The sequence below is a fragment of the Rhinoderma darwinii genome, chromosome 1 (assembly GCF_050947455.1).
Source record: "Rhinoderma darwinii isolate aRhiDar2 chromosome 1, aRhiDar2.hap1, whole genome shotgun sequence".
Lineage (NCBI taxonomy): Eukaryota > Metazoa > Chordata > Amphibia > Anura > Rhinodermatidae > Rhinoderma > Rhinoderma darwinii.
The window spans coordinates 413,097,322-413,112,476 of NC_134687.1; the positions used below are offsets into that span (position 1 = coordinate 413,097,322).

Sequence of the window (15,155 nt, forward strand, 5' to 3'; positions counted from 1 at the left end):
AAACATATATAACTGAAGTAACTATCATGCTGTCGGATAAAGACACCTACAGAACCCTGGACCATAACCCTACCAAGGATTTTCAAACAAAAATAAAAAAATTAATCCAGGAAGGTCTGGACAAAGGTCTCCTTACTCCAAAGCAGTCTTCATATATCGATGTGGAATTTCCAACTACTCCCATGCTACACGCTCTTCCAAAAATACATAAAAGTATTAATCCTCCACCAATGAGACCCATCGTATCCGGCATAGGGTCACTCCTGGAAAGGTTCTCAGAATGGCTGGACTCCCTCCTTCAGCCCCTAGCAACGAATACTCCAGGCTTCCTTAGAGACACTCAAGATGTCCTCAGATCTTTTCAGAATGAAATGTGGTCCCAAGAATATGTTTGGTTGAATTGTGATGTCATCTCATTATATACCAACATACCTCATGCTGTGGCACACGAAGCACTTAAATATCACTTGTCCAAACACAGCCCATATAGCCATGAGCTTCAGCTATACATTTTAGATGTCTCATTATTTTTGATGCAACATAATTATTTCCTATTCAATCAAAAATTCTACCTTCAACTTAAGGGTGTTTCAATGGGGGCGAAATTTTCACCCTCTTTGGCCAACTTGGTAATGGCATGGTGGGAAGAACTGTATATTTTTTCGGATAACAATATCTTTAATACACACATACATTGGTACGGTCTTTATATAGACGACCTGCTATTTATTTGGAAGGGACAAATTTCAGATATCCCTCTCTTCATAAGTTATCTTAATTCCAACACTGATAATCTCAAATTTACCCACACCTTTCATCCAAATAATACAATCTTTCTGGACTTAGAACTTAGAGGGATCGTGGGCGAAACAATATACACCAAAACACACCGTAAGCCCATCTCGGGGAATACTATTCTCCATGCAAAGAGTAACCACCCCAAACAAACAATAACTTCCATTCCTGTTGGTGAAATGTATAGGGCCAGACGCAATTGCAATACGGAATATAATTTCATAGTGGAACAAAATATAATCTCCAAAAGATTACATAATAGAGGATATCCCAACTGGACACTTAAAAAAGCTACCTCAATTACATTAAAAAAAAGTAGGGAGAATATGCTAACCAATACCAACAAATCTATAGCATTAGATACAAACAAACCAGTTATTATTCTCCAATACAGCAATCAATTTTCAAAAATAAAGGACATCATCCTCAAACATCTACCAATTCTTAAGGAGGATCAAATTTTGGATAATATCATAAAAGAAGGTTGCAGAATAGTTGCTCGCAAAGCCCCTACCATAGGTAATGTCCTATCCCCTTCCATGTTACGGCCAGACACACGTAAGAGTTCATGGTTGGAACAAAAGGGGTTTTTTAAATGTGGCACACATCCCTGTAAAATATGTTCCTATGCCTCTCCCAGAAAAACCTTTTTTGATTCCACAGATACATATAGCTTCCCCATAAAGAACTACATCAATTACAATAGTGAATCAGTAATTTACGTTCTGGAATGTACAACATGTAATTTAAAATACATAGGCTGCACTAATAGTAAGTTCAAATAGAGAATTCTGGAACACCTAAGTTATATCAGGAATCCTAATATTATGAACACATCCAGTGCAGCCAAATATTTTATTCAGTGTCACAATAGATCCACTAACTCACTAGAATGCTATGCCATTGAAAAAATACATTCACCTAAACGGGGTGGGAATTTGAAACACAAAACTTTGGGAAGGGAAGCCTATTGGATTTTTCATCTAAAAACGAGACATCCTCACGGATTAAATTTAAAAAAAGAACTCATGTTTCATTATTAAAATTATCCATTAAGAATTAAAATATATGGCTGGTTATCAACTTCCATGAAAATAGGCTCCCGCTTAAAGCAATAACTTTTAAGCTTGAAAGAGCAATATGAATAACAAGCTCACAATTATTGAACCTTTGGAATCATTCAAAGGTAACAAAATACCTCTTGAAAGTATATCCAGTTATTCTAGCCTATGATTAAATCTTGACTAAAATAGATAAATTTAAATATGTCAGTCCCCACAAAAATAGAAATAAAAATATACAAAGTAGACAAACTACAGTTGTTTGTTTTCTTCATAAAATCAATCCCCTCGTACCATCTAACTAATAATTACTAGCTCATGGTATCATATTCTCCTTTGCTCTGGCATCATATTTACATTTATGATTTTAGTATACCAACATATATCCAAAATTACTATGTAGGTTTTGCAATTTTGTATGTTCCAATGCAAATATATTTGCTCATCGCACATATATTTACGTGTCAATGCTAGTCACTTTTTAACTTATACTGTCTATTTAATTTTAAACATTCCCCAATATATTGTATTCACACAATTTTCCATTCCCAAGCATTATTTCTGACATATAGGGTTTTATCACCTTGGGGCTTATCTCCGGTCCAATTAGCAAACTACTAGTTTGTTCGAAGAATAGTACACTTTCCGACATCGTGAATGCTATTTAATAATCAACCGCTAATAACAAATATATTAAAAAGTTTTTTACTCACCAAATATGATCCACGATCTTCGGCGCTGTATTGTACACATGGTTGGATCTTGCCATGTGACACGTGCTGACATCTATCCAGTTACATTTTAGCGTTCCACCTCATTTCTGCTGAACCGCAATCAAATATCATCTGTGTTAAACCGGATATAAACCCTAAACCTACTGTCAGAACACTCACTTTCAGCCATGACTAAGGACGAGGAGATCGTCTGAAACGCGTAGGCAATATATACATATATTCCTTTCATACATCCACCTTTCCTCTGTGGGATATGGACTCCCGTTTTTATGCTGTTATTCAATAAAATTGGAACAAGGTTCCATTTTAAATATACTCTTCGAAAATTATTTCATTGCGCTGGATCCCATCAACTTTTCTGTTCTAGTCACACACATAAATATGCTGTGCGTATATATATATATATATATATATATATATATATGAAGGAAGTATTGTGCAGTAAAGATGAAGCTTATTCTCTGCAGTTTTCTAATGCTCCTTTACTTGGGTAAGAGAACATGTGATGTGAGGGCAGATATGATGATAATAGTGTTACTGGTCATTACTTTTCTATTTCTCTGTATTTTTCAGGAGTCAGAGCTGAGGTTCAGCTTCTTCAGCCACAATCACTATCTGTACAATATGAGGGACAAATCCAGGTAACATGTCATGCTTCTGGATATGCGTTTACTCATTATTGGATTGCTTGGTTTAAAGGGGTTGTCCATAACCGGACATCTGATGACATATCCACAGGACTGTAGATCTGCTCCTATTGACTTGAACAGGAGCAGAGCTGCAGTACTGCAGCTTGGCCACTATAACGTGACCAGAGCCATCTGCTTCCGGCAGGTATGTCCAGTGCCACTGGAGCAGCTGATCGGTGCGGGGTCCGGCTGTCGGACCCCCATCGATCATATACTGATGACCTATCCGCTGGGTAGGTCATCAATTGTCAGATCATGAACAACCACTTTAAACAAGTTCCAAGAAAACAACCTGTGTACGTGGGTTCTGTACATCCTGGGACTGAATATAAATATTTCACCCAATCATTTAAAGGGAGATTTAATATTAGGACAGATAATAGTAAGAGCATGGCTTACCTGGATATAATTGATGTTCATTTGGAAGATGCTTCTGTTTATTACTGTGCTAGAGAACCACAGTGATCATGTTACTCATCATCCCATACTATAATATCCTGTACACATTGTATTCATATCACTGTCAGAAACACCGGTATAGACATCTGTGTATAATAATATATATAGCAGAAATAATCTGCTTCCGCTGCCGCCACATCCAATAGTAGTTGTCAGGAAAGGTGCTCAGATATTGACTTTTGTTTTTAGCAGGAAATTTTTCTGACATGGCAAACATTAAAAAAGTGTCCCCTACCACCCCCAATCATTTAGTAAGGCTTTTTTCACATTTTAAAGTCTCTGCATGCCACTGGGCATTAGTTGGCCCGTGCCGCCTGGCCCCTAAATGTTATGGGCCTGGCGGCGTGGGTCCCCTCATGCCACAGGCCCCGTAGCAGCTGCTACGGCTGCTGTATTGGGCAGGGGGCCCTGAGAGGATTGGGGACCAGGACGATTGCCCAGTTTGCCCCCCGTAACACCATCCCTGGGTTCCAGGAAGGTAAGTATACCAGTGCCTCTAAGCTCACTCGACCTGTCGTTACTGCCATTCGCTTTGAATCCAGGATAATTAGCTGAACAGCAATGACAAGTTCTGAGAGTGTTGTTGCCCCCCCTCACCACTATTGGAGAAGGCGCCCCAGGTGATGGCACCTCATCCGGTGGTAGAGACGACCCTGGTTCCAAGAAATTATTTTATTTTTGGTTTAATTCTTGACAATGTGTAAATGACTGCTTTTGCTAAATATCCAGTAGATATTTTTTCTGTTGGAATGATAGAATAAAGAAAGTCGGTTCTCTAAAACAGTCCTGTTGGCACTCTGTGTGGTGTGGGAGTCACTGTATGCTCCCCTAGAAGGCATGATTCAAAGGCATAATACATTGCATAATGCAGTATGCAATGGAACAAGCCATAATTTGATTTTTCATGAAAACAAACCTCTGTGTACGTCTGATTTTACATGGTACAGACTTACCCCCTATTAGGTAGGGCCCCAATGGCCACAGACATATTTTGGATCCATATGACAATGATGCCTAATATGGCGCTCATAGAAATATACTGATTTACTACTATTGATTTACTTTAGATTTGCTGTAAGGGTATGTTAACATGCAAAATGAAAAACGGCTGTAAAATACGGAGCTGTTTCCAAGGGAAAACTGCCTCTTATTTTCAGCCGTTTTTGAAACCACAAACGTTTTTTGAGGCTTTTTTTGCGGCCGTTTTTGCGGCTGTTTTTCTATTGACCCGATGAAAAACGTCTTAATGTGTCACATGCACCACTTTTTACGGGGCGTTTTTTTCAAACGGCCGCGTAAAGAAATGCCCCGTCGGAGCGACGCTCCATTTTTCCCAATGAAATCAATGGGCAGATGTTTGGAGGCATTCAGCTTCTGTATTTTCAGCCATTTTTCGAGGCGTTTACTCCCTGAAAAATGGCTGAAAACACAGCGTGTGAGAATACCGTAATTCTTATTCAGTATCCAACAAAGTAAAAGCGGTGTTTTGAACTATCAAAGCACGGTTCTTCAGCCCTCTCTAGTGCACACTAAGCACAATCTCTGGCCCCCATAAAGAACATCATAGTTAGGCCTTATTCAGATGAACGTGGGGAAACTCGGACGTGAAAAACGTCAGTTTTTCACATCCACATTGCCCCCGTGCGGGTCCCTTTTTCACGGATCCCTATAGACTTGTTGAAGAAAAAAAGATTAGATATCCAATAACCCAAGAAATTTTGTGGACCAAATGCCACACGGTGCCATCCTAGTAATTGAAACTGAAAAACGAAAAACAAAAAACTATCCAGGATATATCAAGCATTCATATGTGTATATAATAAGAATATATCATTTATTTATTAAATATTAGAAAGGGAAAGTCAATTTGCAGACCAATTCCCATGAAAAAATACCAAAACTTTATATAAAGAAAACACAATTAAAAAAGCTACCTGGCCAGGAAAAATATTCTATAAAGCACAAGGAAACATTGGTATTACAAATAATAACAATTCATGAGGATGTAACCAGTGAATACAATAACTGGACAATATATGGAAACAAGATCAAATGAATTAAGGAAGTCCCCCGTTACATACGGTTGAATGGTAATGTCATCACTAAAAAGAATTGTATCAATATATCCAATGAAAACATATGCAATGCATAGGTAAGAAATACATGTACCACCCTTTTAGAACTAGAAGGACGTAAGCATAAATGAACCTGTCAGTCAAATTTGAGGTTTAAATGAGCAGAGGAGCCAAATTACAGCCAGCAAGCAGGAATTGAAAATAAGCGTATAGGTAATCCAGATTAGATTGAATATACTCATCTGGTTATGAGATCATCAGTCCAGAGTCCATCTGTTAACACTCTCAAAACTTGCTGTGGCTACGTGAAGATATCGATCTTCAATAGGGTTTCCTGACCCATAGCAGGGCTCCCTGTAGTTTAAGTAGTAAATCTCCCTCCTCACTTCAACTCCGTAACGAAGTGGATCAACGCTGGTGCTCAAGATACAGGTGGATGGGATTGTAATTACCGCATGCATGCAGGTCCAGTCCCTCAAAGTATGGAACCACGGGTTAATACCCTTCAAGTAATGGTTCCACGTTCTTTGTAGTATCAAAAGATCTTTTTCCCTCAGGTTCAAGGCAGAATGTATATCGTGAAACCCAGTAGTAGCTTGAAAACAAACCAAGCGTGGTTTGTGCCATGGCACTACAAGCAGCCACGTCGGAAGTAAACGGTGTGATGATGTCTCTCACCACCGTGCAACAGTCTAACGCGTTTCATCCCAGCTCGGACTTCATCAGAGACAATCAGACATATTCACAGAAGTACCTATATTTATATAATAGGCATTAAACGTTACGTTACCTGTGTTAGATATTCCAATTAGTTACATACTTAAAAGTATTAGGATTATGTAAAGGATTTGCCAGACACAGCTTCTGTGTCGACGCTCGTGGTTAATCAGTCTGCATCTGCTCCTAGGTCTGATAGATTGACTCGATCTGCTACCACTCAGGCTGGTAGGCTGAGGAGTGGGAGAACCTATCACGGCCTGGCCAGACGGTTCTAGCTGCCGCCCTCGGTCTATGTATACCTTCATTTGCTTCTTGTCTTTGCCTGTGATTCTATCTTGTTTCCTGGCTCTGCTGCTCCAGCTATTACTTTTGACCTCTGCTTCATTTTGACCCTGGCTTTACTGACTACGCTCCTGCTCTGCGTTTGGTACCTCGGACACTCCTGGTTTGACTCGGCTCGTTCACTACTCTTGTTGCTCACGGTGTTGCCGGGGGCAACTTCCCCATTTCCCTTAGCTTCTGTGTACCCTTGTCTGTTTGTCTGTCGTGCACGTATTAAGCGTAGGGACCATCGCCCAGTTGTATGCCGTCGCCTAGGACGGGTCGTGTAAGTAGGCAGGGACTGAGTGGCGGGTAGATTACGGCTCACCTGTCTGTCTCCCTACCCCGTCATTACAGATTATGTAAGCATTTAAGCTAAATTGAAGTAGGTGTACAATACACAAACATTATTGAAGAAAAAAATCATTATCGAGAAAGGATTATTTTATATTTTTTTGGTAATGAAATATGACTAAAACTATTATTTAGCAGATAAGGCACATTATAGTCCTCATTTCTTTGCACATAAATTTAGATAATAATACAAAAATTGTAATACATAGAGGGAGGCATCACTCTCCCAGAGAAAGAATAAAAAATAATAATAATTAAAAATAATTGAAAGAAATAATAAAAATAAAATAAAAACAAAAGAAAAGAAAAATAAAAGATAAATAAAAATTAAACAAGATGAAAAAAATCAAAAGAAAGGGAATTATATTGAGAAACATGTTTTGTATATATCTGTACATGGTTGCTAAGGTCAGCCATAGGGGGCAGGGAGCCAGCCAAGAACCTAAGAGTGGTTCAATAAACAAGGGATTCTTCCTATTAATAATTGTAATGAGCTACCCTAAGGGCCAGAGAGCAGGTCAAGTGCCAAAAGGATTTTTTGGCCATCGACCGGGTCCCCATCCTCCAAGATAGCCCAAATACAAGATAGCACATTTAAAGAGAGGGGAGGATCAAGTATAAAGAACAAGAATCCAGGTATTTCAAAGGAACATATTAAACTTAATCTTATTGTTAAGACCTCTGGGAAATAAAGTACCCAATGTATAGATCCACATAGTTTCCTTTTGAAGCAACAATTTATTTCTGTCACCTCCCCTACAATCCTCATGCAGCTGGTATATCCCCATAAATTGTAAGCCCTTTGGGGATTGTTTGTGATGGTACTTAAAATGGACTGCCAAAGGACTCTTCAATTCTCCCCCTCTTTTATCTGAGATATGTTCACCGATGCCTTTCTGTAATTCACGTTTTGTTTTGCCGATATACATCTTTCCACAAGGGCATGTGATGGCATACAACACCATGCTAGAACGGCAATTAATAAATGAAAGAATCTTGTAGTTCTTTTTATGTTCTGAATCAGTAAATACATTTGTTTTGAGTGCATATTTGTAATAGTTGCAGGATCCTCACTTATACATTCTTTAAGGCCTCATGCACACAAACGTATTTTTGTCCTCCCGTAAATACTGGAGTAAATACGGGTCCTTGGTCACACGTATTCCACCCGTATTGCACCAGTATTTACGGATCCGTGCCCGTAAATACGGGTCCGGTGTCACCAGTATTCCACCCGTATTTACGGGCACGTGTTCACTGAAAAATTGCACTGCACTAATCGGCAGCCTTTCTCTCTATCAGTGCAGGATAGAGAGAAGGGACAGCCCTTTCCGCAGTAAAAGTAAAAGAAATTCATACTTACTCAGCCGTTGTCTTGGTGACGCGTCCCTCTCTTGACATCCAGTCCGACCTCCCTCGATGACGTGGCAGTCCATGTGACCACTGCAGCCAGTGAGTGGCTGCAACGGTCACATGGGCTGTAACGTCATCCCAGGAGGCCAAACTGGAGGAAGAAGCAGGGAGTTCTGGGTAAGTATGAACGTCTTTTTTTTTTTTTTACAGCTTTATCTATATTGTGATTGGTAGCCACTGTCCAGGGTGTTGAAAGAGTTACTGCCAATCGTTTAACTCTTTCAGCACCCTGAACAGTGACTATACGCTGACGTCGCCTAGCAACGCTCCCGTAATTACAGGTGCACACACGTAGTCACATGTAATTACGGGAGCCCCATAGACTTCTATGGGCCTGCCCGTGCCGTAATTACGGCCTGAAATAGGACATGTTCTATCTTTTTCAACGGCGCGGGCACCTTCCCGTAAGCATACCCATGGCCAATAGAAGTCTATGGGCCCGTAATTACGGCCCGTGATTACAGGCGTTTTTACGTTCGTGTGCATGGGGCCTTAGGGCGACTATTTAGCCAGGATTCATGTTCTTGTTTTTTCCTCTTAAATTCCGAATTAACTAAAGGGTCTTTTAGTGTCGGTGCTTTTTTTGGAACCATACTGGGAGACTTGTGTCTATAGATTGATCTGTGAAAACGGAAGAAAATAGTTCTATTTTTCAATGGAACCTTCACACGGTCCGTTGAAACAACGGTCGTGTGAACGGCCCCGTTGAAATACATGCATCTGTGTGACGGCCGTAGTTTTAACGGTTATCACACGAACGTATTCTACGTTTGTCTGAATAAGGCCTTAAGCTGTTTTCTAAGCACCCTCTAAAAGTATCATTAGATGCAGCTCAAAACTCAAAAAGACTCTAGAATGTTTCTTATAAGGAAAGAGCAACACAATGCTACGAGCAGTCCAGCAAAGGAAAACGCAGCATTGAAAGAGAACCTGTCACCTCTCCTAACATGTCTGGTGTTAACAGTTGGTGGTGGGGGGGGGGTCACTACACAAACTGACAATATCCAATCAGTGCTGACACAGCGAGACATTCAAGTGAATAGGGATGAACTACAATACCAGACACAGCCCATGGACAGGTGTGAAGTTGTTGCTTAAAAAAAAAAAAAAAGTAGATCCTGTTTTCTAATCCTAGAAAACCCCTTTAAAAAGCTGAGCTCAGATAAATGTTGTTAGTATAATTAATAGTGGCAGCAGTGTCTGAGAAAATGTATAAAGTAGTTATTGTTTGTACATGGAGGACAAATTGGCCCATATATGGTTAATGTTCGATAAAGCTGGGAGTTATTCAGAAGAAAAAAGATAGATGTCATCATCATCTCACATATATTCTTGTCTTTTTGTAGTTCATTTGCAGTTGCAGCACTATTCATTTTAGTGTAGACTAGTTGCTGAAGTTGTTTCACAATGAGGTTAATCACTTCCCTTGCTTTCAAGATTTTACTTTGGGGTAAGCAAAAAAGTTAATCTACAATTTTATAATATTTTACCTTCAGTTAGAACATATTATTTTTATTCTATTTGATTGCATTTAAAGCAATTTAGTGTTTTTTTTTAAAAATTATATTTTTTAATTTATTTTATTTTTTATACATTTTTTATTCTTTATAAGGGACATTGGTTCTCAAGATTTGCACATAACTTCAAAACACAGTAATATTTTGTACTAATTTTTGTCCTATGTTGTTCCATATTGTCTTATTGTCCTTTTGATATAAGCAAACAGTAGTGTTGTCAAACATTTGGGTATGTTGAAAGTAAATAAATATGATTGAAATTGATACAAAACCCGAATGATTTAGTCTTGAAAACGGTTTTTACCTAGTATTTATTTGTATCTTTACTGAACGGGGTACAGCTAACTGTGCACTCGAATACATCTGTGACTACATTCTATTTTATATATATATATATATATATATATATATATATATATATATATATATATATATATATATATATATATATATATATATGTATATTTATTTATATATACATTATTTTTTTATTTCTTTTATATATCACTTTACAATGTAATGACACATCTGTTTATATTATTATATTATGTCATATTTATAGAGCTGGCCAGTATGCAAATAGTGACTCAACCTAAATCTGAACTGGTGAGAAAAGAAGGAGATTCAGTAAACCTTACTTGTACTTATACTGCTGGATATCCTACACTTATGTGGTACATGAAAGACAGAAGCAACTCTATCGCATTCATACTGGATGACCAGTCCACATTTAAGGACTTGCAACCAAAGTTCAGACACAGGTTCTCAGCAAATATCTTCAGAACACACCAAACATTTTTGCTTACTATATCACCAGTCACTGTGGAAGACTCATCTATCTACTACTGTGCGATCAGGCACACCACGATGCCCAGGTATAACACAGGTGTACAAGATCTAAGGTGACTGGCAGGTTGTTATTGTCTCATGCCTCACATCAACATGTGCGCTGCTGTCAACAGTGAATTTGCAGGATTGTGCATTTAGGGACTGTTAAAAAAAAAATATTTATACGTCTTCCTAAATATCCTATTCTTCAAATCCAATCTATGAAGCTTTTATAAAATAATTGTCACCATTCTGATCTTTGACAGATTCTGTGATCTACTAATAAATATTAATGTTCATATTAAAAGAAACACATGTAAGTATAGCTCATGCAGGGCCAAATTATCCTGCCACATGATTTCGTGGCTGTCCCACAATGTTCTTCCCACTCGGTGGTCCTGTTCTAAGCCAACTACGTTTTGTAGCTGTGTTTTTGGCCTTCTCCAGATTGTGTTTGGTTTGATTTTACCCAAATACTCTAAAGTAGCGTTACTCCATCTTAAACATCTACTCTTATTCATACATAATTTAAATTACTTACTTTTGTTATCTAAGCTGCTAAACAGACAATCGCACACTCCTGGAATAAAGGCTCTGTTCCCTTGCACTAAGTCACGTCTTTACTTGATAATATCTCTATTAGACTTTAAATCTAAATCTAATATCACCCAATTGCATATAAATCGGAGGCCAGTGATGTATGCCTAACAGTGGCAAACGTCACCCATAGGCTATCATGGTATGCTTTCACCGAATACGTCATGACCTCTCATGACCCTGTTCATGACGTATCTTTTACATGTAGACCAGTGGCAGATGCCTAACATTGGCAACCGCCACCCATAGGCAGGGGCGTCTGGATCCCCGGGCGACTGCCACTACAGGGGTCACAGCTATTGCGACCAGGCCACGGCCCCCGCACCGGTATAGTAATTAACTATTGTAACTGGGGCCTATGTCATAAAATACATGGGCCCCTGTTACTATAGTAACCACACATACTAACCCTCCTTCCCAAACGCAGTGGAAGTCCTGACGTCTTCTCGAGTCATGACACTGTGCGCCGCGCATGACGTCACAACGCTAGATGGTGTCGGGACATCCACTGCACCGAAAAGCTGGGTAAGTGTAACATCTTTACTGCCTGCTGGGGTCCTGTATCTAAACCTGCCTTGTGGTAAGCTTAGATACATGGTCCAATAGAGAGGATCACACATGGGCTTAGATACAGGGCCCATGTGTGATACTGTCTGTTGAACCATTTATCCAAGCTTTCCACAAGGCAGGCTTAGATACAGGACCCCAGCAGACAGTAATCTTATACTGTATAAGATTTCTGTCTGCTGGGGCCCTGTATCTAAGCCTAACATGTGGTAGGGGGGTTTTATTTCAATAAAATATATTTTTTCTATGTCTTTGTATTTTCTTTTAAACTTCATTACTACCGCCTTAGTAATGGAGGCTAGCTGATTGACAGCGTCCTTTACTAAGAGCTTAGTGTTAGCTGGTGCAGAGGCTAACACTAATCCCCATTATTACCCCGGTACCCACCACCGACAGGGATACCGGGAAGAGCCGGGTACGATCCAGTACCCGACCATCTGCAGAGGCTAACATTAACCCCCATTAATGGTTATCAAATATGGGGGGGGGCTCACGTCATATATTTTTTTTTAAATGGAATAAGCGTCGTTCGGTCCACCCCATTTTTCATAACCAGCCAGATACAACATAGCAGCAGCAGGCTAGCATTACCAGGGTGGAAAGGGACACTGTTTTTGACCTTTCCCAGCCTGATAATACCAGCCTGCGGCCGCACCAGTACCCGGCCTACACTACAGATGGTCGGGTACTGGTTCATACCCAACTCTTCCCGGTATCCCTGGTGGTTGTGGGTACCGGCAGGACCACCATCAGGAATTTCAGGGCCCCATACAGCTAAATTGTCTGGGCCCCCCTACCGTGGCACCGCCTGTTAACGGTACTCCGTCCAGCACCATATCACGCTCTTTGTGTGATACATAACTAATAACTTTTTATTTGGCCGAAAGATTTTGAAGCCTGCCACCACGACAAAGTAGACTCTTTTGGCAGGGCCCTACTCTACTCTAACTTAAAAATATAAAGACTTTATAACTTTTTCTGCCGATTTAATGAATATAATACTTAAATGTGTTTCTCAGCCCCTAAAAATTGATGGCCTATCCTCAGGATAGGCCATTAATAGCTAATGGGTCGGGGTCCAACTACCGGGACCTCCACCGATCAGCTGTTTTGAAGGAAGTGCAGAGCTAAGTGATTGAACATATGCAATGAATTTTATTTTTGACTAAAAAATCTTCTGCAAATGTTACTGTCCATAAGACAATATTACTATAATGCTACTTTTGTGTTTTGCTCTTGTTTTGTTCTAATAAAAAATGATTGACGACAAAAGAAACACCTGAATTGTACATGAATCAATACAAAATAAAATAAGCCTCAAGGGTGTGTCGTTCAGCATATAAATTGCAGAATATATTAATGCTTTAAAAAAAATGTTAAAGAGTATATTGTTACCGTGTGAAAGCACTGGTACTTCCTCCAAAGTTGATTGGCAATTTTACCAGACTGGGACTAGAGCAGGCACCTGGCCTCATAACCCTCAGGGAACACCAGCTTCCCTTACGTCCTACCAACAGCACAATAATGTGGTATTTCTGCCCCAGTGAACTAGTAGGACAGATAGAATTAAAAATGTAATCAAAATAAACACTAATTAACTACAGCCTCTTGACCCTCTAAAAAAAACATATAGCCCCTCTTAGGCCTCATGCACACGCCCATATTTTTTTCCCACCCGTAAATACTGGCGTAAATACAGGTCCGGTGTCACACGTATTCGAGCCGTTTTGCACCAGTATTTACGGACCCGTGCCCGTAAATACGGTTCCGGTGTCACCAGTATTCCACCCGTATTTACGGGCACGTTTTCGATGCAAAATTGCACTGCACTAATCGGCAGCCCCTTCTCTCTATCAGTGCAGGATAGAGAGAAGGGGCAGCCCTTTCCGAGGTAAAAGTAAAAGAAATTCATACTTACCCGGCCGTTGTCTTGGTGACGCGTCCCTCTCTTGATATCCAGCCCGACATCACTGGATGACGCGGCAGTCCATGTGACCGCTGCAGCATGTGATTGGCCTGTGATTGGCTGCAGCGGTCACATGGGCTGAAACGTCATCCAGGGGTGTCGGGCCGGATGTCGAGAGGGACGCGTTACCAAGGCAACGGCCGGGAGACCGGACTGGAGGAAGCAGGAAGTTCTCGATAAGTATGAACATCTTTTTTTTTTCACTGAAAGAGTTACTGCCGATCAGTTAACTCTTTCAGCACCCTGGACAGTGACTATTTACTGACGTCGCCTAGCAACGCTGCCGTAATGACGGGTGCACACATGTAGCCACCCGTCATTACGGGAGCTCCATAGACTTCTATGGGCTGTCCGTGCCATTATTACGGCCTGAAATAGGACATGTTCTATCTTTTTCAACGGCACGGGCACCTTCCCGTAAGAAAACAGGAAGGTACCCGTGGCCAATAGAAGTCTATGAGCCCGTTATTACGGGTCGTAATTACGACCCGTAATAACGGGAGTTTTTACGGTCGTGTGCAAGAGGCCTTACCTTGTGTTTTTTTCTGTCCTGTGGACTTAGATAGATGGTTTGCTCTACTTGTTTGCTTTGCATTATGTTTGTGTTTTCATTTATTATTCCTAGATTTAACCGGGAAGTGGGAAATTCTGTTTTTGCTTGTTGTTGCACTAATGCACTTTAAACTTTTCTTCCCTCAAGGCAGTCCAAGTTAGCATCCTTTGGGACGTTCCACATGTTAGGGCAGAGTTTTCATCGTTTCTGAGAAAATTAATATTTGGATGAAGAGGAAGTATCATCTGTTATGCCCACTGTCGCTGACCACTGGCATTCCCCTCTTACCGGCAGCCGCGATCGCAGGACTGTTCATCCCCGCCGGTGTCTCCCTTCCAAAGGATGCTGGCGCGCTCTGCTCATTGCCTCCTCCTCCCCGGACTGTGCCCACAGGCCCTTTAAGAAAAAGCACTAGCATGCACCAGTAAAAATGTCCCCAGCCTATCCCTGGATAACTTGGACTATTTAATGAGGCTCTGTCACCAGATTATAAGTGCCCTATCTCC

At 40.3% G+C, this 15,155-nt stretch overlaps 1 gene segment (V, D, J or C); it reads left to right on the top strand.

Moving 5' to 3' along the window:
• Nucleotides 1-1,935: 1,935 nt before the first annotated feature.
• On the top strand, nucleotides 1,936-3,744 carry LOC142759664 (Ig heavy chain V region 186-1-like). The segment is given in 3 exon segments: nucleotides 1,936-1,981; nucleotides 3,164-3,332; nucleotides 3,651-3,744. Coding segments are annotated over 3 exon segments (309 nt in total).
• The last annotated feature ends 11,411 nt before the right edge of the window (nucleotides 3,745-15,155 follow it).